We start from the raw sequence: 24,715 nt of genomic DNA on the forward strand, positions 1-24,715 counted from the left end.
GGTTTTATTTAATAGTGTGTCTCACACCCTCTCTCTCTCACGCACACACTCTCTCTCTCTCTCTCTCTCTCACACACACAGTAGGGGTTGAATGAAATACTCACACACAAAAACGACATAACAATTCAAGACATAACAATCTTCAAGATGGTTGCCAAAAATGGTTTTGATTACGAAGAAGGTACAAACAGATCCACAAGGCAGAGAGCAAGCGTTTTGTCATACAATGTCTGTTTTGTGTGACATCTTTATTTTCCCATATACACATATACGCACACATATTATACATTTACAGTATGTCATTTAATTGAATATGCTTAATCTTAATTCAATATGCCGTTTCACGTCCTCCTCCTCCTCTTCCCCTCTCCTCAAGATGGCGTCGAGGTTCCTGGTCTTCCCACCGGCCTCTCCTCCTTCCATGGTTGTGTACGGAGAGCAGTCCTGAACCACAGACCGGCCATGCTGTCCAAGCCCTTATCACTACACGGAGCCGTGGGCACACAGGGCTGTCCGGCCATGTAGCCCCCCCCTCCCCCATCCCATCATAACTACCCCTATCATCCCCCCCCCTCCCCCCACACACAACTGCTCTGAGGATAAATACCACATACAAAACATATGATACAATCACTGGTGGTGGGTGATATACATTAGTTAATTTAAATATATTTATTTTTTATTTTACAAAATGTATATTTTTTATTTTGCCGTCTCGATTTTCAGAATGCAAGAAATGCCACAAGTGGGAGGATAATGTCGAGTTTTAGTGAGTTAGTACTGGAATGGTGACGTACAAGGCCTCAGAGCTGATTCCAGAGACGTAGATTAAGCCCCATCCGTTGACCTTTAATCTATCGTTGCACTTCCAAACACGAACATTGGTTTCAGTGTGTTTCAAATATACAACAAGACGAGTAATGTTGCTCCCGTGACTCGGTAATCCTGTAAAAAGACTTGTAAAATCTGGATGAAAGTGAGAACTTCTTGAGACACTCTTGAATTCTGAATCGTGGTCCATCCCTTTAATTATCAATCAGACACAGGGTTTGCATTTGGCACAAAAATACTATATGACGATCCACACCATATGTATTATATAGAATTGCACATTTTATATTTGGTATTATGGGGAATGTATGGATTATTATAAGGGTTAAAAACTCCAAACAAACTGTCCATGTTATATCTCACACAGAAAAGATAAGCTGATCCCCCTAAGAAGTATAGTTGCTCTAAATGTATTTTTAAATAAAGCTTTCTTTGATACAAATGGGTACTCTGTCATTTCTTTAACATCTTTATTTCAGGACAAGCGTTCGAAACTGCTTTTCAATGCAGGTGTATTGGTTGCCAAGTGTTTTAAGATACATCACAGAAAAGCAGGTAGTTGGTTAGCGCACGCACACACACACACAAACAAACACACACGCACACACTTTTTCCAGACAGAGCAGAATCCTGTCCTGTAGTAACAAAATGTGAAGAACAGAGAGAATACACGTATAAAGACTGGGAAGGACGAAGGGGACACGCTCCACCTGCGTCACTTTAACCCAAACCAAACGTTAACCAATTTGGAAATTCAGGTGGGGCTTGTCCCCTGGTCTTCTCCGTAGAGACTAGGAGAGATGCTGTTCTAATCCAGACTCATATCCTCGTCGTCGTCCTTCTTGTCTTTGGAATCCCCCCCCTCGCCTCCCTTGCTGTCGCTCCCCTCCATGGCTTTGGCAAACGCCTCCATGTCTGGAAGACAAAAATCATCCACGATTACTTCTCGTGATTTGACAACATTTGTTGATTTTTTTTTTATTATTATTTTTTATAAATCTCCCTTCTTGGGAACCGTTGCTTCAGACAGGGGGAGGTGACGGTAATCATACATTAATATTCTGAAGGTCTCATCCCTCTGGGTGATAACCGTACACTTGTGTTCCAAAGGGAACTGCGGCGGGTTGCTTACCTCCTTTATTGGCAGCGTCCACAGCCTCTGAAGGCAAACCAAACTGGTTCATGAGAGGACCCAGCTGTCCTGACGCCAACGCACTGCTGAACATGCTCATCGCCTGGAGGGGAACACACACACACACGATTTGTATCGACCTCATCTGTGAGTGTGCAAGTGAGTGAGTTGTATGCCTGTTGGAACTGTCAAGAGGTGTGTTGTGTTCTTTTCCTGTGGGAACAGTGGGGAGGTGTGTGTGTGTGTGTGTGTCTCTACCTGTTGGAACTGTGGGGATGTGAGTGTGTTCTGGATCTCGTCAGCGCTCTGCGGTAGAGACTCCCCTGAGGGCAGGTAAGGCAGGAGTCTCTGCTGCACCTCTGCGTTGGCCAGGATGGGAGCCATGATCTCTGGGGTCAACACAGTGGCCAGGTCCACTGATATGAGAGAATCACACACAAGACATTAGTCAACCCTGAGTCACTAACCCATGGATACCTAGGATTGGATTGATAAAAGCATTAGAATAGATTAAATATTTTTATTTATTTATTTTAATTCTAGTGGTTAATTCATGGCCCTCTCACCTCCCTGTCCCGTGGCGGCCATGGCAGGCACGTTCATGGTGGCCAGGATGCTCTGCAGGTCGCTGAGCTGGATGGGCTGGGTGGGGCTGCCGATGGCTGCAGGCGCCACGGGGGTCTGGGCCGCTGCCGGGGTGGTGGGGGTCACGGTGGGGGAGGCAACCGAGGTGGCCGCGGGGGTGACGGGGGTGGTGGGGGCCTGGGCCGAGCTGATCCTGGTGGCCCCGGAGCCTGAGGAGGGGGTGACGGCAGCAGACTGACTACGGGAGCTACGGATGGGGGGGGGGGGGGGGGGGGGCACAAAGACAGATGTAAATACAGATGAACAATGTAACGGTTGATATGGTGGTGTACGGCACATTTAGCTTATAAAAGACAAAGAAGACGGAGGAAAGAGACAACTAATAATACAGCTTACACTGAAGTGAGTGAGTAAAATATGGATTACCTGGAGGAAGAGCTGCTGGTAGCAGGACCTCCACTGCCTAAGAGACTGGCCAGGCCTGGTCCTGCCAAGGCCCCTAGACCACCTACACAGAGGGAGGGACAGACACACACACACACATTACAGGTTACGTGGTCCACCCAGAGTTGTTGCAGATTTGATTGGAATAGGAATTTCCCTAATACTGCTTAATGACAGCGTACGACGTTCACATCTAAGACGGTCCACTCACCAAGTCCCCCTAGTCCAGTTGGTCCAATCAGTTGCATGAGCTGGTTGTGACTCATGTTACCCAGAAGGCTCTGCAGGCCACCCTCACCTGAAAAAAAAACAACACCACATTGTTATCACTTTTAATGAACCAGTCTCCTGTAAATGGTTGTTTACCAGTCTGATGATTATGATTATTACCAGTCTCCTGTAAATGGTTGTTTACCAGTCTGATGATTATGATTATGATTATTACCAGTCTCCTGTAAACGGTTATTGGTGAATGCTGGGCCAGGTCAGATATGTTTTGCCGTGGTGAGATGTGAGAGACAATGGAACATTTCAAGGAACTACAGTGTAATGTCACTCCAGGGGTATATTCAGGAGGTGGAAGGGGGTGACGGGATGACGGGGGGTGACGCTGTGAATGTTGCAGACATGTATGCCATGTAAAGTGCTATGATTTCATATTCTACATTTAAAAAATAAATAAAAAATAGATATGTTCTTCACAATACAAGTCTATGTGAACCCGGTATAACGCTGCGCCGTATTGAATAAGCCCCAGCAGCCACTCACCTCCCAGGGCAGACAGCTCATGGCTCCCGCTGCCACCGCTCCCCAGAGCTCCAGGCATGGGCGGGTTGTTCAGGTGCTCATTCACTTTACGGCAGTACTCCTCGTCCTTGTCCGTCTTTGGCTCCTGGTGATGGAGAAGAGGTAGGGGTTAATAACACACAGTACAGATGGGTCAAATCCTCAGGCCTACCACCCCTTTTATAAAGCTGCTCCAGTCTCATTTCATTGGAAAGGTTATCCTCCGTGCCCTGGGTTACTGTCGCCACCTCTAACACCGGGTCCCCCGCTGCTGCTTTTCTGACACTGACTTCGGTCTATTTCTCCCTTTCCATCGGTTAAAAAAAATATTTAAAAAAATTACAAAAGAGTGGGACTTCTCTTTCCTCACCTGCATCCAAAAGAACAGCCTCTTGGAGCCAGCCTTGAACTTCAGTACGAAGACACGGCCCGTGGTGCACTGACTGACCTTCTTGAACTCACAGTCATCAGGGAAGATGATCAGGTCCTGGGATATCAAAACAACAGAGTAAATGAACTGGAAAAACATGCAAGGCTGTCTGCATTCATTTAGTGGGACATGCTTTGAATGAGTTCAATCAAATCGTACAATCACACCAACAGTGCTTGAATAGCAGTAGACATATAATGGGAACATGCAGGCTATCTGCACTAACTAACAACAGCCTTACATAGATTTGATCTTGCTGTTCAATTAAACACGTACTTTCCATTATTGCTGACCAGACAATGTGGTTCGTCGGTTTGTTTACGTATTGCATGAGATACTCTGATACTGATTGAAGATGATCAGATTAGAAAAAACTAAAAACAATACATCCACTCACGTCGTCAACGTTTCCAGACCCCCTGTCCTTCCAACAGAAGTGGATCAGGGAGTCGTCCGTCTGCTGGATGTACACGGAGCCCTTGCGCTTGTCCGGTGTCACCGTGCTGCCTTTCATGGTCATTTTTCCTGCACGGAACTCGACCAGGTATTTGCTCGAGGAGCCCCGGGAGCCCGACACCAAACTGGGGAAGAGCGCGCCTGACGACATGTCTGGATCTGATAAATGACAGGCACAAAGGCTGGTTCTGCGGGAGAAGACAGAACAGATGTTTTTGTTTTTTTTACAGCTAACAGCTGCACCATCACGTTATTATCAACCATCTAGTACTTTAGGCTCTATTTGTTTCGCCTTGTCAGAAGCTGTTGAAAATGCGACACACATTTAGGCTAATTTACAAGTTGGTTTGCTACCGTTAAATGAGTGTCAGAGGATAACACTTGAGTTTGCTGGAGCGGTAGATCAACACGTACGCTACCACTTCAGTTCTAGCTGTGTCATGATGCTAGCCTGTTAGCTCACTGGTTGTCAAGCTAGCCCATGACTTGGCTGAACTCAAACGATGCGAACTACGATAGCTCTTCAAAACAGTCATGCTGAAAATAACCCAAAACATAACAATTCACACTTAACAGCACTTAACAATGGCTCTAAATGTCACAACCGCGTTTAAGTTTTCTTTAAATACCTGAGGTTTTGATTGCGTTAAAAGTTATTTTTTGACACTGATGCAGACAAAACTCACTTGTTCGTTCTTCTTCGTCGGATGTATGGTCTTCTTCTTTGGCTTTTTTTCGTCATCTGTTCTTTTAGCGATAGAAAATGGTACTTGCGCCACCAACTGGAATCTTATGGAAGTAGAGTGAAGGCAATTCAATCAGGCAATTTAGTACTAGCAAATTTGTGAAAGGCAATAATATATTTGATAAGGTCTCTTATTACGAGGGTATTGTTATTTGGGCTGGTAAACGTATTAATAAATGTTTGTTTGCGACTGTTGTTTGCGACCCATTTGCAGTGGCCATATTGGTATACAAAAAATATATTTTCAAAACATATCCTTTCAACCAATATCCCATGCTTGATTAATTGGTGTAATTTGGCTTATAGGTTATTTTATTTTTCTGTCTGATTTCATAATGCAAGAGGTGCTTCAAGTGCTAGAGTAAGGTGTTATTATATCAAACACATTTCTTCCTTTTGGTATTAATCAGTGCTTCCTTATGGTATTAATTCGTGCTTCCTTTTGGTATTAATTAGCCATACATACATTACCACACATAAGATTATGTATTTATATTTCTACACAGGGCAACAATGAGCATCTGGTAGTTTTGTTTCTTTCTTTGATTGTTTTGATATAAAAATTGAGAAATGTAGGCAGTTAGAGAACTCCTACAGAAAAATCAATGCCATAATACACTCATCAAGAAGTAGACACACGTTCCATCCGATATGTAATATTGCCTCACGAAAATTAACATAGATGCCTCTACGAAACTCTGGATTTGGGAAGTGATGGGAATCAGTGAATGGGAACCTCACTGCGTCACTGGGTCCGGATTCCCTGGTTCCGCCCCCTTTCTAAAACCCGGCGAGTGCGAGCACGTCAACCCGCGCGTTCTCACGACTACGGAGTTTGACAGCTACTGCTAGCAGACGGCTAGCTATTTTACTACGTGCTTTTTCAATCATAGTAGCTACGCTAACCTGAACTATTCATCGGAATGCAATCATTCTAAATACCTTCCAATATCTCGATTCGGACGACTCACAGACCCAGGCCGCGGTGCATAAGGAGACGGTAAGAAGTGCAACTCGTACTAGTGGCATGGCTGGCTGGCTGGCTAGCTAGCTAGCTTCCTTGCTGTCCTTGGATTAGCGGGACAGCTAGGGGGGCCAACCCAACCAGACACATCGTGCCTGGTGGTGCTGGGTGGTAGCTATGGGGCTAGCTATCTTAACCAGTGGATGCCGTGTTGCTTTGATGCAGTAGCAGCCTGTCTAGAGATTATCCGCTTTACTGTCGTAGCATTTCACTGTGCCGATCTTTATTCTCTAGATTGCCAGGCACGAGTGGGACTTGCCGCTTGGTTGGTTCTTTATAAAAATCCAGGCCATGATAATGACATTATATTATAGCCAGATGGCTAGCTATATTATTATGCCGGTAGATGGCTAACGTTTTTATCTATTTGCTATGCCTGCACGGGAGAAATATCTGGATTTGTAATCTGACCAGCGCTAGCAAATTTGTTATTAAAATGGACGTTTGCCTATGTTTTTATATAGCTGTGTTCACTGTTTTGTCAGCTGAGTTGGGTATAGTTACATTGGCATGCGTAGGGAAAGAAAAATATCAAAACAACACAGTATGAGACGTTTCAGTATGCGTCCATCAGCCCTAATAATGTAAGGTCACAACAGGTGGAGTGGAGCAATGTATTATTCATCCTCACTCCCAATATGGAAATCACCACTCTGGATGAGTGCGCTCACTTCATGAGATGGGCAATAGCATCTAGGGCTGGGCTGTGTTGTTTCTCTGCTTGGTCACGATGTAGCCTATTCATGTTGTGCACAGCTCAGTGGAGAGGCTCGTTCAATCATCATCATGATGAGGGCATGCTGATTAAAGTCATCATTGACTCAGCCAGGTGGAGCTGCAGAGATCATCATTTTCTGACTCCTTCCTAGGGAGGAAGGCAGAGGGTCAGAGGCTCATTTCAATGGCCGACCTTTGTTTGAGCTGCTCCCAGGGTGTGGAGACCAGCTACACATTGTACTTGTTTGTTTATAATGTTGATTTAGGCCAACTAAACTTAATCCTAATGTTTGCAAGTTACGCTGGTCTCTACAAACTACAAAGACCACACTTGGGTTTGGCAGGTCTTCCTAGCTGTATATCCTATTTGAGCATGGAATTAGAGCAGTTAGACTCACAACTGAACTCATGTGACATGCTGGGAGGTATTTTTAACAGGAAGGTGTCTGTGATCTCTTGTCACACTGCGCTATCAAACATTCACTTTAATCATCCCCTTTCTCTTGCTCTGAGTCAGCCTCTCTCTCTCTCTCTCTCTCTCTCTCTCAGCTTGTAACAAATGTGTTGCCCTCCTTCCCAATGCCTAGTATTGGTGGCTCAACATCATGTGGATAGTTCCCAAATAGGTTTTGTAAATCAGCATAGAACCATTACCAAAGTACAGTGGCTGACTACATGCACTGTAAGCATCACATTCAGACAAAAATGCAGGATTGGTAGCCACTGACCATTAGCTAATTAATTGGATGAGTTGCTTTGCCTCAGAGGCCCCTGCCAACATGTTGAGATATAGAGCTGACTGAGGAAGCTTTGGTGTGTGTGTGTGTGTGTGTGTGTGTGTGTGTGTGTGTGTGTGTGTGTGTGTGTGTGTGTGTGTGTGTGTGTGTGTGTGTGTGTGTGTGTGTGTGTGTGTGTGTGTGTGTGCGTGCGTGCGTGCGTGCGTGCACTGAGGTCTACAGTATAACATCCGTGTTTACCTTGTGGCAGTAGCTCTGTGATCATATTACCCAGCCAGTGACTGTCAGAGAGGAATGCCCAGGCATTGTGGAAAGTGAAAACTGATTAGGTTGAGAGGGAAACCCATTGCCAATCTCTAGGCCAGATCAGGTCTGTCGGCCTGTCTGTCTGTCTGTCTACATTTACCCTACTGTATGCTGTCTGATAAGGTATCAGCCTCCTCCATATGAGAGCCAATTCAAAGCAAATTAGCTGAGCTCTGCTACAGTATAATAGGCTTAGATCTATTACCCCGACATTAAGAGCCATTCTGATATTCTATGTGAGGCTTTAGGCCCATGCTCATTGGTCATTCATCATTGTTTGTAGGCCTATGTAGGCTGTAGCTTTCATTCCTGTCCCTCGGTACAAGCTCTGATGTGTGTTTGTGACTTACCCACCCCTCGGAACCTTATCAGGGGGTAAACACCTTGGATGGGAGACGACACTGTGCCCATACACACACACACACACACACACACTCACTCCCTCCCTCCCTCCCAGGTTCTTCGGGTCACTCACTGACACAATGTTTCATTGTTTGAACGTCGGAACCTACATTATTGATCCGCTTTCAAATTAATTCCGTAAATGAATATGCTGTGTGATTGACCTGCCACATGTTCCAAACGAGGCTGCTGTGTGGTTGAATGACGATAGGCCAGAAATGAGGTGAAGTATAGCTTTTTAGATGCTGCTGGGCCATTTTAATTGTAGAGACAGGCATGCAGAATTCCTGGAAAGCTGCTTAGCTGTGAGTGTGAAACACATCACCTTTTTATAGGAAGATGTGCTGATGAGATGCAGACAACACGCGTGACTCACCCTGGGAGAACAAGGGAGAGAGAGAAGAGGGAACAAGGGAGAGAAAAAAGAGGAGAAGAGGGGAAAGAGAGAGAGAGAAGAGGGGAAAGAGAGAGAGAAGAGGGAACAAGGGAGAGAGAGAAGAGGGGAAAGAGAGAGGCAGAAAGAGTAAAATGTGGAGAAGAGGTAGAAGAGGAGATGTGATGTCGGGATTAGCGAAGAGGAGGTCGTGAGAGGAGAGCCTCTCTCTGAGAACCCAGTACTGTTCTTAAAGGGATGGTTCAGCCTATTTCCATAGTTTAGGTGAAGAATCATCATACCCTGAGTTGTCCTCATAGGCCAGTAGTAAAAGCTTCTCCTGCAGCACAGTAGCTGAGTTAGCAACTCCGTCTTCAACAAACAGGATTCCGATGGACCTTGAGTTAGCATTGTTTATGACGTGCCATAACCTCGTCAGAGAATTGACCAATAAAGTTTATTAGCGAGTTATGCTGGAAAGGATTTATTGACGTGCCTACTGTTGACAATAGAATAATTCCAAAATCGTTTGTTTCCGGTAGCAAAGTAGAGAATGGAGAACGGGAGAAGCTTTCATTGCTGACCATGCCGACAATGACAATAAGGCTGAACCTTTAACCTGGGAATGAGAGAGAGAGGGAGAAGAGAAGGGAGAGAAAGTGGTTGTGGAGAGGTGAAGAGGAGAGGTCTTGAGATGAGACCCTGAGCTCAGCAGCACAGGCAAACAGATGTTCATCAGCACTAAAGCAGGGCACAGCTGTGCGCTGTGTGTGTGTGAGACTACTGTGTGTGTGTGTGTGTGTGTGTGTGTGTGCGCGCGTGTTTCTGTCTGTGTGAGACTAGCTTGTGAAGTGTGCGTGTGTGCGACATGCGTGTGTGTGCGCTCGTTTGATGTCTGCCTGCCTCAGATGTGAAACGATTAGAGGAATTCGGTTCAGCATCATCATAATTCCATTATACATCCCATTCCCCCAACATTTATTAAAAAAAACCCAAATTTTTCATCTCAAAGGTGTCATAATGCCTAATAATGTAATAATAACACCCCTCTCCCTGGGCCTCAACAGAAACATTACAACCCCCCCCCAATAATGTGTAGACTATATTATTTATTTTCTTAGAGGAAACAGCTGGTGCCTGATGAAGTGAGTCATGCAGACAAATGATCCTCCCCCAGTCTGAGCCTGTATGTAGGCCTACCCTGTCAAACAAGCAGGAGACCTAAATAGCTAGGCCAGGGTATTCATGTACAGTGTATGCTGTCAGGGTTGAATTCAGGATGAATTTAAGATGAATTTGAGCCACATATGGAACCCAAGTCCTCCTCAATACAACCATGATGGTGAGGCAGCAAAAGATGTATTGGTACAAGGCCAACAGTATCTTTCCCACATGAATACCCTTGCTATCCCGTTCTGTAGCTCTGACCGTGTAGGCCTACATACTGTACAGGCTCACTGGGGGAAGGAGCATTAGTCAGCATGATTCACTTCCTAGTGGATCCTGACAATGGTGGAAGATGATGTCAGTGAAACAGGAGGTAAGACACGGAATGACAGAGAAGGGGAGAGAATGGCGGTGAGGTGGAAGTGTAAGAATGCACTCTAGCTGATTGAGACGGAGGCCAGGGTGTGGATGAATGACCAGGTAGGCCAGGGTGGGTAGCCTAGCCCTAGGCTATGAAGTGCTGTGAGGTTAGGGTTAGGGTTAGAGGTTGGGCCTACGTGGAAACAGCAGGGTAGTCCGAGGCTGCCTCAGGGCCCACAGAGCAGCATATGGACTGAAGAGCAGCAGGAGGAGGGGGGGGGGGGGCGTGTTCATGTCCTCTTAATGGCTGTGGCTGTGTGGTAAACAGGAAGGCTGCACTCAGACGGCTCAGGGTATTATTGTATTTTACGACTCATTGGTCTTAATGCCCTATGAATGGCCACTGGCCTCTTTGTTTCTGGGACTAGGGCTCCTGCCTGGGGTGGTGGATGGTGACAGATTAACAGGGATGTTCATATGTTCTTACAGCGGTGGAACCAGCTGGATGCCGCGTACTCTAGTACTCATGGTATCATCTAGTTCTATTTTGAGATGGGCATGTTATGGTCCACAGGAATATTTAACAATTATTCTGATGTCTTTTGTGGGGTCACTGCCTAGAACGTACAGACCGACCCTGTTGACCAGGGGTGTCAAACTCGTTTTGGCCGCCAGCCGCATTGGACCAAATGCAACCTCACATGGGCTGGAAAAAATAATAAAGGAATGGAAAAATAAAGGAATGTCCACTGAATGGAATGGAAAAATAAAGGAATGTCCACTGCTGTGCACACTGGTTTCTCATATTATTACAATCCTCGATAGGACAGGAGCCTATACCACTACGATAGGACAGGAGCCTATACCACTACGATAGGACAGGAGCCTATACCGCTACGATAGGACAGGAGCCTATACCGCTACGATAGGACAGGAGCCTATACCGCTACGATAGGACAGGAGCCTATACCACTACGATAGGACAGGAGCCTATACCACTACGATAGGACAGGAGCCTATACCACTACGATAGTACCACTACGATAGTACAGGAGCCTATACCAGTACGATAAGACAGGAGCCTATACCACTACGATAGTACAGGAGCCTATACCACTACGATAGTACCACTACGATAGTACAGGAGCCTATACCAGTACGATAAGACAGGAGCCTATACCACTACCATAGTACAGGAGCCTATACCAGTACGATAAGACAGGAGCCTATACCACTACCATAGTACAGGAGCCTATACCAGTACGATAAGACAGGAGCCTATACCACTACGATAGGACAGGAGCCTATACCACTACGATAGGACAGGAGCCTATGCCTGATTTCCACAGAACTCAATATTACAGTCTTATAGTCGCCTACTCAAACTAGGACGAATGCCTAATTTTCAAGATGGATTCATCTGTGGGCATCTGAAGGTTGAAACTAAAAATAGACTGAATAATTAGTTTACCAATATACTTGTAAATCCATGACGAGCAATAACAAGAAAGTAAATATATACTGTATATTTTCATTTTGTATAATACATCTGTCTTACCAACTACAATAAATAGCGGTACCATAAGTAGGAGGGTTTTTTTCATGTCCTCCAATCAGGGGTGGTAGGGATTAAAAAAATATAAAATGAAAAAAGAAGACATTATGCAAGCAGTGCTTTCTGATAGAATGTAATGGCTGTCTTCCCATTTAAAAGCTGATCTGTCCTTTAAAAAAAAAAAAAAGGGTTTTGCAAATCACCCATGGGCCTGATTGACCACTCAATGAGCCGGTTCTGTATCTTTGACACCTCTGCTGTAGGCTGACCCTGTGGGCTGACCCTGTGGGCTGACCCTGTGGGCTGACCCTGTAGGCTGACCCTGTGGGCTGACCCTGTGGGCTGACCCTGTGGGCTGACCCTGTAGGCTGACCCTGTAGGCTGACCCTTTGGGCTGACCCTTTGGGCTGACCCTGTGGGCTGACCCTGTGGGCTGACCCTGTAGGCTGACCCTGTGGGCTGACCCTGTGGGCTGACCCTGTAGGCTGACCCTGTAGGCTGACCCTGTAGGCTGACCCTGTGGGCTGACCCTGTGGGCTGACCCTGTGGGCTGACCCTGTGGGCTGACCCTGTGGGCTGACCCTGTGGGCTGATCCTTTAGTGCCCTTGTGTGGACATTTCTTAAATTCCCTAACTGTAATGCATAGTGGTCAAATCTGAACTTTTAACCAAAAAAAGAAAACACTCGATTACTGTTGTTTTTTTTATAGCCGATATTTTGTTTATTTCAGAGTGGTCCTCATCATGTAAATCGCATCTCATTTCATATTGTTATGCAATGATGTTTTATATAATAAACTTGAAACTTGAACTTGAACTCAATGTAATAGCTGTCATCAGAGAAATCCCTCCTCCCAGGCTTTTGGCACGTGGGTGTGCGCGCGTGTATGTGTGTGTGCATTCACATGTGTACAGTAAGCTGTGTACTTGTGTGTGTGTGCACGTGCGTGTGTATTTGTGTGTGTATGTACAGTAAGCTGTGTGTGTGTGACAGAGAGAGAGAGAGAGACAGACCGAGCTTGGTTGAGAAGTGGGCCAGGGCCACTGCTGTCAGCATGTTTTAAGAGACGAGTGTTTTCCCCCATCCTGGTAAATATCTGTGTTGTTGAGCGATAGCTGGAGGAGCAGGGGAGGTGGGGTGACTGTAACCGGGGGTGACAGGCTGCCTGCTCCAGGAGGCTACGCTACACACAAACACACTCAGCCTCACACAGCCAGGACAAGCTGACAGGTTATTTAAGGGAGCTACACATGACATTTTGACTGTACTATAGTATATAATGGTCTTGAAAATCTGCAGAGAATGTGGAGAAAGTAATAGCTCCCCACTATAACTCTGGTTTTATGTTACAACCCAGCTCGCTAGGGGAAAGGGAAGCAACATAGAGCCAGATGGACTTGGTAAAATATAGTTATTTATTTTTAAGGAACTTAAATAGTTTTCTTTACAAGGTAAAAAGGCAAGAACACAAGTGGCAAACTATAAAGGAAGGAAAGACCTGTCGGTGCTGTTCGGCCTGGAAACAAACACTGGAAGAGACAGACACGGGGCAGGCGTCGGCTGCGGCCGTTACACCCAGCTACCAATGTTTCGATTGCCTTTCTCCTGGCCGGTAAGGCCACTCTGTTGTCAAATGTTAGCTTGTTACAGGAATTTGGCAAATCAAAGCTATTTGTAGCAAATATGTATTGGTCTACCTGTTCACTTGACATGTCAGGGTCTTATCTCAATGGTCTGGATAGCCGATAAGCATTCTAAAGTGACTAAAAACGAAACCAGAAGTTAGCAAACGAAAGCAAAATGCAGGAGAAAACCAATACGATTATACCTTTGGTGATTGATTTGTGTCCAGTCTTTCACATTAGAGGCAGTAATAAAGAAGCTCTTAATGTGGTTTAATAGATAATGGAGCAGAACTTTTATGACAGTATTAAAAAGCTCACCTGGGGCATCTTCAAATCCTGCAGGTCATCGTATTACCATTATATTATTACCATTATATAGCCCACCCTAGTAGACACACAACTCCTTGTAATTGCAGTGTTGACGGGGGGCCACAGGGGAGCCAGATTTCATGTGTAGCTCCTTTAATCTTTCTATGCTGTGCCTATTGAATTCCAGGCAAATCATTTGAGCGTATTTTGGTTCAATTTTCACACAGAATGAGTATACAGGACTACTATAAATAGACCTACTAGTATTAGTGCAAAGGCCAGAAAGCACACATCGAGACAGCCCCACTGTGTTTACTACAAACATATGACACTCACACATGCTCACATTCGACAGCACTGTGTTCATTCATGCCTGGTTGATGGAGTCTATCAGTGGCTGTTGAGTTTCTCGTGAACGCTCTACGGACTTGCATGCGACTGACTACACCAAAGTAGAGCAATGTAGGCATTGAGTGGCTAAAGTGGGGCAATGCAGAGTCTTTGATTGGCGAAAGTGGGGCGATGTGGTTTCCGATTGGCTAAAGTGGGACAATGCAGAGCTTCTGATTGGCTTAAGTGTGGCGATGCAGACTCTGATTGGCTAAACCAGGGAGTGAGGAGTCTGGTTCCAGGGAGTATTTTTCTAGGCGTCAGCTTGATGGTAAAGTCGTGTGTGGTTGTTGTGGTGTCAGTCATGGGGCGATCCCACGGCGACGACAGACATCTGTTGAGGGTTTTAGTTCCATACACGCTCCTTTTAATGGCAACCGTGGCAACCACAGTGACTCTTCTATAGGTGATAATTCCCCTCCTCCTCCCATCCTCCTCTCTTTCCCATTACGCTCACTCTTTTTTTTTTTCCTCATCCGTTTTTGAATCCCTTTCTCCTTTTTTCATCCGTTTAAAAAAAATAAAAATAAAAATAATTTAAACCCTTTCTCCTTTTTTGCCTCTTTACTCCATCGTGTGTTGCCCCTTGTCAGATAAGCATCTAACCTGAATAGCTGCTACCTAGGGGATCACTAAGCATCTCTGTCAGGCAGCTGCCGTCGTTAGTAGAGTGTGTGAATGTGAAAGCATGCAGAGGAGAGGGAGGGAGGGAGGGAGAGAGAGATGGAATGAGGGTGAAGGCCAGCCAGAGAAACAAATCCAGAGAAAGAGGGAGAGAGAGGGAGGGACTCGAGAGATGGCCTGGTGAAGATTTAGCTCACTGGTCCATATGGTGCAGTGGGAAGAGGGGAGGGGAGGAGAGGAGGAGGAGCCTTAGGGGGGTGGAAGGGGGGTCAGAGGAGGGTGGGGGGTCGGGGGGGTCAAGGAGGGTTGGGGGGGGGGGGGTCGGAGGACAGGGAGGGTTGGGGGGGAGAGGAGGACAGGGAGGGTTGGGGGGGGGGGTTGGTTGGAGCAGAGCTGCATTGCAGAGCTCAGCACAGCGGCGTCATCACAGAGAGGAAAACCCTGTTAGTAATCAGACTTAATGATTGTGGGGAGAGCTGCCAGCCTGCCAGGAGGGAGGGAGAGGAGGAATAACCACAGGATGAGTGGAGAGGAGAGGGATATCATGGGCTCAAGGAGAGATCCTAGAGAGGGAGATGGGAGAGAGCAGGCCCTAGACCTCTCAGTTGTTCAGCCGTCCAGCAGAATCACAATGAGAGAGTGTGTCTGAGGTTGTGTGTGAACCTCCCCGCTCTCGAGAAGTTTGTCAAATCCACTGGCCGTCTGTCATCTTCAAACAAAAGTAGGGATAGACAATTGGGCTCCTATTTCCCAAGCCCAGCTGAGCCTCATTTATGGGCCTCTGGTGCATGTAGGTCACCTTATTGGGCTATGTGTGCCTGCCAGTCTGGTATTTAACCCAATACCCTAATTCCTTCCTCTGGCCTCAAGTATGACTCATACAGCTATACAACGATAGCTGTCATTTGACAGCATGGTCCATGTATGGCTTTAATATACAGTTAAAAACCATGGAGAGCTCTCTCTCACACACTTGACATGACTGTAGCACTGTTTTCGATGAGGGCTCTCTCTCTTTCTCTCCCTCCCTTTCAATTTAATCAATAAAATAAGGTAGACATCTTACATTGCCAAAGCTAACATGTCTCTCTCCCCCCCTACCCTCTCCCTCTCCCCCCCCTACCCTCTCCCTCTCCCCCCCCTACCCTCTCCCTCTCCCCCCCCTACCCTCTCCCTCTCCCCCCCCTACCCTCTCCCTCTCCCTCTCCCTCTCCCTCTCTCTAAGCCGACTAAGCCGCTAATTTCCTCTGACAGGGTTGGGTGATTATCCAGGGGTGGGGCCAGGACTGGAGAGGGCTTAAATGTGGTGGTGCCTATTGAGAAGTTTGGTGGTACAAGACAGAGAGCTGGGTGATGCCCCAGTTAGTTGGCAGGTAGAAAATGCCATGAATGAAGTTGACATGATTCCCTCTGGCCCTGTCCAGACTCCAGAAACAACCCTGTAGCGTAGCCCCTAACCCTACCCTCCTGACAGGAACGACAGCCCTGGTTCTTAATCACTCTTGTTGTTGTCCGTCTTAGGGTGAATTAGTGCTGGGGTCAATGTACCCCTCAGGCACAGATACGGGATAAGTTTACCTTCCCCAAATCCTAACCTCCACCATAAGGAGGAGGGAGGGGACACACACACACACACTACACTGATCCTAGACCAGCGTCTATGGGCAACTTCACCCAGCTCAGTGGCGGTGCGTTTCAGGGTGTATTAGCCTACTGTATGACGCCCACTCCGGCCCCAGTCCCACCCACACCAGCAGGTGACGTGCCGTGCGTAAGTCTGTTATCTCAATCCCTGCCTTCCTCTACCCGGCTCACTCCTATAATCTAGCCTACTGTGCTGAACCTTGCTCCCTCTCACATACGTAGCCTAGCCTATTTCTCTTACACACAGAATGTAGCTAGGCCTACAGCAGTTCATTCAAGCGAACATGGTGTTGGCGAATGACAACAGTTCCGATTCGTTTTGTCATATGACACCTCACAGTACGTTCCTTGAAGGATGAATGATTGTGTCAATATCCAACATGGATGAATTACAATATGAAAGTCCTGATTATTGTGGCTGTTGTTTTTTTAATTCTGAGCTAAAAAGCAATAACAATACGATTTATTCTTTTTCTCAGAGGTATGGAAGGCTGTCATGACACCATTAGTTTCACTCACAAGCCTACTGTTCGATAGCCATAGGATGACTTGTGGAAATGCGTTCCAACACTGCTGTTTACATATTCAGTCCATTGACTCCTGACTGTCTGTGCGTGTAGTCTGCACTGTCTGCAGGAGGTCTGTGAATGTCTGTGACTAACTGTCTGTCTATCAGTCTATCTGTAAGGCTGTCTGTCTGTAAGCCGGCTTTCTGTCTGTCTGCCTGTAAGGCTGGCTGGCTGTCGGTCTATCTGTCTGTCTGGATGGCTGGCTGGTTGTCCGTCTATCTTTAAGGCTTGCTGGCTGGCTGGCTGCCTGGTTGGCTGGCTGACTGGTTGTTGGTCGAGTGCCGGTCTTGTGATGGTGTCATGTCTAATTTGATGTTATTTGCATCATGTCACTGAGTTTCTCTTCTCCTTTCCTTCCTCCCTCTCCCCCTCCCTCTCCCCTTTCTCTTTTCTCTCGCAGTCTGGTAAGGCAGTGGTGAGGCTGTGAGCGAGGGAGCGAGTGTGTGTGTGAGAGAGAGAAAGAGAGGAAGAAAGAGAGAGAGAGAAAGAAAAAGAAGGAGGGAGCCATGGATCAGCAGGCGAGACAGCGCTCTCTCTCCACGTCCGGAGAGACGCTCTACGCGGTGCTGGGCGTCGACAAGAACGCCACGCCAGAGGACATCAAGAAGTCCTACAGGTACGCTGCCCTCACACCTGGGAGAGGAGTGTTTAGAAAGATGGTATGCGCAAAAAAGAAAAATCCCAAAAATCCTCAAAAACCCAGGTGCTGGATTGAAGTGATAACCGCTGAGAAATGAGCAAGGTCCGGCACACCGGTTGCCGCTCCCAAAAAAGTGTTCCTTTTATTAGGTCGACGTTTCGGCCCCAACTGGGTCTCGGTCCTCCTCTTGTTTCACACCTGGGAGAAAACACAGTACACCGTACCTCAGGGGAGAACGATGTACTGTACACCACACAGGGAATCTCAGTATGCCGTCTCTTCTGGGAGAAACACGAAGACATCACACCAGGGTACCAGAAAACACTGCTCCATCTGTTTCCCGTAGAAAACACAGCACTGTGCATGGGTGTCAACTGCACAGTTCTTTTTAACGCTCTCTACAGCTCCGTTCGATCATTTCATCGAACATCGCCCGCCGAGATCCACAACGCCCGAGACTGGTCCGTAGCTGAGGCGCTGCTATGCAGCCCAGTGTGGTTTCCGTGTGTTAATGGCTTAGTGTCACAACAGGGGTCCAGTAGAATCGCAATACACCACAGGCCCTCGGAGGGCGCAACACAGGGTTACATAACACTCAGGGGTAGAGCGTCGTCAAAGTCGTGTCGACAGGCTTTTCTCGATCTGACACTTGTATCCCAGGGGAGGCTGAAATTGGAGGACGAGCTCATTGTAATTCATGGAATGGTATCGAGGAATGGTATCGTTCCTCCTTCCGTTCCATGCATTACAAACGAGCCCGTCTTTTCCGATTTCTGCCTTCACTGCTGTATGTCAGATCTACAAAAGCCTGCAGAGACGACTTTCTACTGGTTCCTCCACACGCCAGGGACACAGTTACTGTTCCTGCCCTCTCCTCAGCACTAATTCTCAATACTAATTCCTCATTGGGGCTTAGATTGACTCTCTACTGGATCTATCAGCTCGAAACTGTCCAATCCTGTCAGCTCGTGGACAGACACATCGAGGACAAAATGTTTTATGTGACACAAAGTAATTGTCTATCTAATCTAGGTACTAGGAGGGTTGGATTTGTGCCCCGACTCTCTCTGCTTCTCTAAGCTAATTTGATGGAGAGAATGCGGTCATGGGGGGCGGGGTGGGACTTCCTTCCTGCTCTGCTCACACGTTCTTGTCGAACTCCACGAGGGGGTGACAGAGAGCTTATGGGGTTACCATAAGGATATGAAACTTAGGCAGGGGAGGCTGGTGGAGGTAGAAATCGGAGGATGTGCTCATTGTAATGCATGGAATGGAATGGGGAGTGTTTGATACCATTCCTCATTCCATTCCCTGCATTACAATGAGCCCGTCCTCTGATATCTACCTCCCCCACCCTCCCCCTGGACTTAGGATGGAGTGATATTTGATTTCTATTGATATAACTGTATCTGCTGTTACATCTAATCCTCTTGGAAGTTTTACGAATGTACTTGAACTGGAAACCCGGGTTGTAAGGCTTCTGAGAGCCGTGGGTCTGCTTCAGAGATGAACTCTACCAAGTTGAGGAGAGGACGACACTCCCCTGTCTGTGTATGACTCATAACCCATTCCTTTCCTTTGTGTGTGTGTGTCCAATCAGGAAACTGGCGCTGAAGTTCCACCCTGACAAGAACCCCGACAACCCCGAGGCAGCGGACAAGTTCAAGGAGATCAACAGCGCCCACGCCATCCTGAACGACTGCACCAAGCGCAACATCTACGACAAGTACGGCTCCCTGGGGCTCTACGTGGCCGAGCAGTTCGGAGAGGAGAACGTCAACACCTACTTTGTCCTGTCCAGCTGGTGGGCCAAGGTGAGTCAGAGAGAGAGAGAGAGACTAAGGTCCAGCATTTCTCAACCTCCGAAAGGTGCATTGTTGACAGTTTAACCAGTAACTTTCACCCTTCAAGATTCGTAAATAAGTTATCTGTGTGTGTGGATGTTGGTATCTCATGTGTGATATGGTCGGTATCTCACAACTCTGTGTTGTTTATTGTTGTGTGTGTCGCCCCCTGCAGGCCTTGTTCCTGTGCTGCGGCGTGGCTACAGGCTGCTACTTCTGCTGCTGCCTGTGCTGCTGCTGTAACTGCTGCTGTGGCAAGTGTAAACCCCGGCCCCCCATGGACCAGGAGCCCGAGTTCTATGTGTCCCCCGAGGACCTGGAGGCTCAGATGACGTCTGACGAGAGAGGTGAGGCCTTAGACTGTGTGTGTGTGTGTGTGTGTGTGTGTGTGTGTGTGTGTGTGTGTGTGTGTGTGTGTGTGTGTGTCTGACGAGAGACCTGGGCGTCCGGGCCCTGCCTCTCTCTCAGCAGTGGCGCAGTATTGTGGAACGTTGAGATAGAAATGTATCGTGTACAACAGACATGCTTCTCTGACATGTAGAGAAAGGAATGATGTCACTGATGTCAGCTCTGACTCAGGCTCTTGACCAATTCCTTATTGACATCACGTATACCAATATATACAAAGCATACAACTACACACCAAGTTCCTTCTGTACTTTACTACACTGTATGAGTGTGTTGCTGGCCTCCAATTTGTTCTGACTCTTATACTATTCAGTATAATTTGTATCGTACCTTTTGAGTGTGATAAACTGTGATTATTCAACCAGAGTTTTAGTAAACAGTGTGAAAATGCATTGCGAATCATGCAAACGCTGGTTGCAGTATTGAAAAACTCCCATTGGATTATGTCTTGTCGCGTCTATTCAAAATATTATGGTTTAGATGGAGATTATGGTTTTAGATGGAACTTTGGAGGCCGCTGTGTTAACCGTGTGCGTGTGTGTGTCTGTGTGTGTGCGTGCGTGTGTTTTTCCCCAGACGGTGCTGGCGAGCCCATAATGATGCAGCCGTCCTCAGCCACAGAGACCACCAATCTGACGTCAGACGCCCATCACGCCAGCTACCGAACCGACTTCAACTAGAACCCCCTGACCCCCAGCCCTACACCCCTACCCTACACCCCCCTCTGTCCTCTCCCCCACGAAGAGCTGAAGAGGAGAAAAGAACAGAAGAGAGAGAGAAGAGCATAGCAAGAGAGGCAGATGCATTTTAACGAGAGAGAGAGATTGAGAGAGAGATTGAGAGAGAGAGATTGAGAGAGAGAGATTGAGAGAGAGATTGAGAGAGAGAGAGATGTGGTTTCTGTTTCTTTAGCTTTTACAGTACCCCTGCTGCCCCAAAGCCTACTACCACCACCAATGTCTGCATCTTACCTAACCCCCTGCTGTATGCACACACACCATGTTCTGTAGCATGTAGTATTTCACACACTGATTGAGTGGTAATATTTTGTGTCCTCTTTCAATGTCGCTCTTTATATACGCATATGAACGTTATGTATTTCAGATACACATGGCATTCAAACGCGTGTGTACACACAAGGTTGAGCCACATAATGAGCACTGAATGAGATCTCTTTTTTCTGCTTGTTGTTTTCAGTTGAGCAGTTCTAACAGAAACCTCCATTCTCTGAAGACATGGACAATGACTAGTCATCATCACTGGCTATTACGTTTTACCACTGCATAGCAATCATATAACACACACACACACACACACACACACACACACACATACACGCACATCTGCCCCCCTATACACAAGCCTCTCCTCCCATCTCTCTAGCTGAACTCTGATCAGATTAGTCTGTTATATGTTTGTTTGTGTGTTTGTTTGTCTCTCTCGGTGTCCCAGCTAGTTGTTTCTGTCTCTAGTTCTCTGTCTGGAGGTATGGCTCTCGTTGTCTGATTATCTCAGTTCCACTAGAGGGCGCACTCCCCTCAGTGACTTGTGATGATATGGACGAGCTCCGTGTCATCCACTTTCTTCATCCTCTGTGATCTGAGCGGGCGTAAATCAAATTCTTCCTCTGTTCCACTGTAGGTTTGTATTCCAGGAAACAGCAAACGGGTCATATTTAGGGGTCGCACATTCCTCTCAGTTTTGACAATCACGGCATGCCGCTTTAAGTCACCCCCCCCAGAGCTGTGGCAAAATGTCACATCTCTCCTACTGTCCCTGGTCTCCCGTGTGTTAAGGAAGATTATTAAAACGGCCCAGGCAGGATTCCCCATCGTACAATAGGTTTGCTGCTGTACCATGCATGAGTAAAAGCACAGACGCAAAAGAGTGTGCTCTCTCTTTGGAATAAAAAGGGGTCCTTCCATTCATTTTCCACTATATGTAACGCAGGTCGTGAGGAACCCTGTTGAGGTACTGCACTCAGGCTGTCACTGGTCAGGTGTGAATTCCCCCTAATTTACCTTCTCTACCATACATCCTGTGTTATGCATCATGGTGTATAGAGTGTCTTCAGTCAGGCCTGGGAACTCCCCAGCGGCCAGCGGGATCTGATCAACACCCTGCTTTACTGTTACCTTGTGTTGTCTTCACAATCTGTCCTGGAGATCGAGGGCTTCTGGTTTCACCATGTGACGCGTCTAGCTAGAGTTTCCTCCGCTATGGCTGTAATTGGGTCATCGGGAGACCGTGCCGTGGTATTTCGTCTGTCCGTGAGTGCGTAGAGGAGGCGGTTCGGAATCGACCGGTGAGGTAGCCCCGCCTGCGACTTCTCAGCCCAGATGTAGCCCTAGTCGTAACACGAGGACGGCCTCTTGGTATAACGGTTTGCGTCTGGGGCATCCGTGAGAGAGGTCCGCGGTTCAAACCCCACCCGGTGACATTAGGAGGTGAATGGGGGGTGGGGTGTTGATGGTCTGCCTGGCACATACAGTCCATCAGCACACGCACCAGAGCTGTCACTGAAGCAGGCTCATGTTTCATGAGCAGATTGCATATAGCAGGAACCCTGGAACGTTGAGGGACCCAGGCTACTCTTAGGAAACATGTTTGGATGTTGGACTGTACGTTTCCCCACCGCTGTCGGTTTTGTTTTTCTCTTCCTTGTTGTTGTTGTTGTTGTTTATTGGTAGTTTGTGATCATTGTTTGTCTCAGTGAATGTGACTAGCATGTGACTGCATAAGAGGTGGACTCTGGACACTCTGTGGTATTGATAGGGAGGGCTCACTTACTCTTTCATTGTGGACACACCAACGTCATGGTGTCCTTTTTGGCCAGAATTATATCCATGATTATTTCTGCTCACAACAAATGAATTGATTTATTAAAGTTCATGTGTCATCTCCAGATAGATAGATAGTCTCCCTTTAAGAACTTGCCGTTCTTCTCCTCACTCTTCCTCCTCAAATGCGCCTCTCCTCTCTTCCGCTCCTCTGTTCTGTATCTTTGTCTTCTCCCCACCATTCTTCCAATCCAGCCCAAGTCTTGTTTGTTCATAAAAAAAACAAGGCATTTATTGGAGTGATGAAAGATTTATTAACGTAACAGCAAATAGTCTCTTAGCAGCTCCCTAGTACTGTATGGATGCATCACTTCAGTGGTGTGTGTGTGTGTGTGTGTGTGTGTGTGTGTGTGTGTACTGTGGGAGTTCAGTGTTGGTGGTGTAACAATGTGCTCATAAAGTTGACCTCTCTATATTCAGTACCTATTTCCAGAGGGCATAAATCCATTGAGCTGTTTTTTTTTTTTTTTTTAGTTTTTTGATTCTTTGTGAGGAAAGTAATGATGTACATGTCGTGTATATGTTTAGAATTTAAGTTGTGTATACTTGAGTTTTTCGCAGTCGAAAGTGTTGATTTTTCAGTAGATTGTTATTTTTTATTTGTTTTCTTATTTATGTTGTGGGAGAAGGGAGGATTTTGATATCCAAAGTCATGATTCTTGTGACTACAGCTTTGTAGTCCAACTCTGCAACTGAAAATGAGACCAGTTTACAACAGTCAAACACAATCAACTTGGTTTTTGTAGTTTTCCAGCACCATTGCAAGTCTTGACACTTTAGACATCTGCTAGCAGCACCAAGACACTCAGACACAAAAGAAGCATATTTGAGCAGCGTGGTGGTTGTACGTGTGATGTCATGACTCTCATTAGCTTTTAGGCTAAACTTTGTTGTGAGTAAACTTTTCTTTCTATCAATTAGTGCGCTTGATTCAGTTAGCCCAGTTCGCCGAGGTAGGTGGAGTTTTTCACTTTTTGAACCATTCCATTGGCCCTAAAATGCAAACTCCAACCACCAGGCTCACCAGGTATTCCAAATCAACTGCACATATATATTATGAGATCATCCAATCAAGTCAAGCATTTTAATTGGTTTTATTTGTAGTATTGTTATTGGCTCCTGCCCTGTACACACTTTGATTTGATTGGTTGTACAATGTGATCATTGAATATGAAATGCCACTTCTGCTCCCCTAAATCCCATCTGTACAGTAGCTTCTTCTTCGAGATGTTGAGATAGATGCAACTTGTCAGAGTGAATGCAATGTGTGTGCAAAATTATACTGGAAATCAACAAGAAACATTATTTTAGAAACTTAAAAAACCAACGAGAAACGTGCGAATATAGTGATAACTAAGATAATATGAAGCATTATTTTATTTATTTTATTTTTGTTATCTTTTTAATAAATAAATGAATATAGTTGGTATAAATGGTATGTAATTAGGTGTGGCCATTTGAACTAATGGTTGAGATCTCCTGTGCATACATGTGAAAGTAAATAGAAAAGTACAAAACTAGCGTTTATGTTTTAGCATGGTTATTATCTACTGTGTGTCTGGACAATGAACAGACATGAGTCATTTATCTGATGTGCTGTTGTAAAATAAATGTTTCTGATGCTTAACATGTCTCCTGTGGGCCTTCTTTTAGAAAGGAATCATCAATACCGGTTGGATGTGTTATGTATCGTATGTATGTATCCTACATTCTTGTGTAAGTTATTAGGACCAATTGTATATTGATTTACCACCACCACCACAGCACACGT

The 24,715-nt window shown here is 46.3% G+C and overlaps 3 protein-coding genes across 4 annotated transcripts in view; 2 read left to right on the forward strand and 1 right to left on the reverse strand.

The window, feature by feature from the left end:
• lama5 (laminin, alpha 5) overlaps positions 1-1,137 on the forward strand; it is an 83,407-nt gene extending 82,270 nt beyond the window's left edge. Inside the window, exon 81 of the mRNA XM_083674305.1 lies at positions 377-1,137. Coding sequence (XP_083530431.1) covers positions 377-525 — 149 coding nt within the window. The 3' untranslated portion in view covers positions 526-1,137. The remainder of the gene's footprint in view (positions 1-376) is intronic.
• A 149-nt stretch (positions 1,138-1,286) lies between these two features.
• adrm1 (ADRM1 26S proteasome ubiquitin receptor) lies at positions 1,287-5,367 on the reverse strand. Of its 2 annotated transcripts, none has more exons than XM_083674303.1 (10): positions 5,351-5,367; positions 4,606-4,852; positions 4,149-4,265; positions 3,761-3,884; positions 3,204-3,290; positions 2,975-3,056; positions 2,530-2,795; positions 2,222-2,379; positions 1,964-2,066; positions 1,287-1,746 (listed from the first exon to the last, which is right to left on the reverse strand). In XM_083674303.1, exons 2-10 carry the CDS (start codon positions 4,813-4,815, stop codon positions 1,640-1,642), a joined length of 1,254 nt encoding a protein of 417 aa, XP_083530429.1. In that variant the 5' UTR covers positions 4,816-4,852; positions 5,351-5,367; the 3' UTR covers positions 1,287-1,639. The 2 variants fall into 2 exon arrangements, with proteins under 2 accessions (XP_083530429.1, XP_083530430.1); XM_083674304.1 differs by having other exon boundaries at positions 5,294-5,364.
• Positions 5,368-6,220: 853 nt separating this feature from the next.
• dnajc5ab (DnaJ (Hsp40) homolog, subfamily C, member 5ab) lies at positions 6,221-24,571 on the forward strand. The gene is made up of 5 exons (XM_083675160.1): positions 6,221-6,409; positions 17,613-17,828; positions 19,453-19,666; positions 19,872-20,043; positions 20,681-24,571. Exons 2-5 carry the CDS (start codon positions 17,719-17,721, stop codon positions 20,782-20,784), a joined length of 600 nt encoding a protein of 199 aa, XP_083531286.1. The 5' UTR covers positions 6,221-6,409; positions 17,613-17,718; the 3' UTR covers positions 20,785-24,571.
• Positions 24,572-24,715: the final 144 nt, after the last annotated feature.

The sequence above is a fragment of the Argentina silus genome, assembly GCF_951799395.1.
Source record: "Argentina silus genome assembly, chromosome: 8".
In the NCBI taxonomy this organism is placed as follows: Eukaryota; Metazoa; Chordata; class Actinopteri; order Argentiniformes; family Argentinidae; genus Argentina; species Argentina silus.

Excerpts from the sequence above, each read along its gene's own strand:
- adrm1 (XM_083674303.1), bottom strand. The coding sequence starts at position 4,815 with ATGTCGTCAGGCGCGCTCTTCCCCAGTTTGGTGTCGGGCTCCCGGGGC. Across the intron at positions 3,291-3,760 it reads TGAGCTGTCTGCCCTGGGAG|GTGAGGGTGGCCTGCAGAGC; the intron begins GTGAGTGGCTGC and ends TTTTTTTTTCAG. Across the intron at positions 2,067-2,221 it reads CATCCCCACAGTTCCAACAG|GCGATGAGCATGTTCAGCAG; the intron begins GTAGAGACACAC and ends GTTCCCCTCCAG.
- dnajc5ab (XM_083675160.1), top strand. The coding sequence starts at position 17,719 with ATGGATCAGCAGGCGAGACAGCGCTCTCTCTCCACGTCCGGAGAGACG. Across the intron at positions 19,667-19,871 it reads TGTCCAGCTGGTGGGCCAAG|GCCTTGTTCCTGTGCTGCGG; the intron begins GTGAGTCAGAGA and ends CGCCCCCTGCAG. Across the intron at positions 20,044-20,680 it reads GATGACGTCTGACGAGAGAG|ACGGTGCTGGCGAGCCCATA; the intron begins GTGAGGCCTTAG and ends GTTTTTCCCCAG.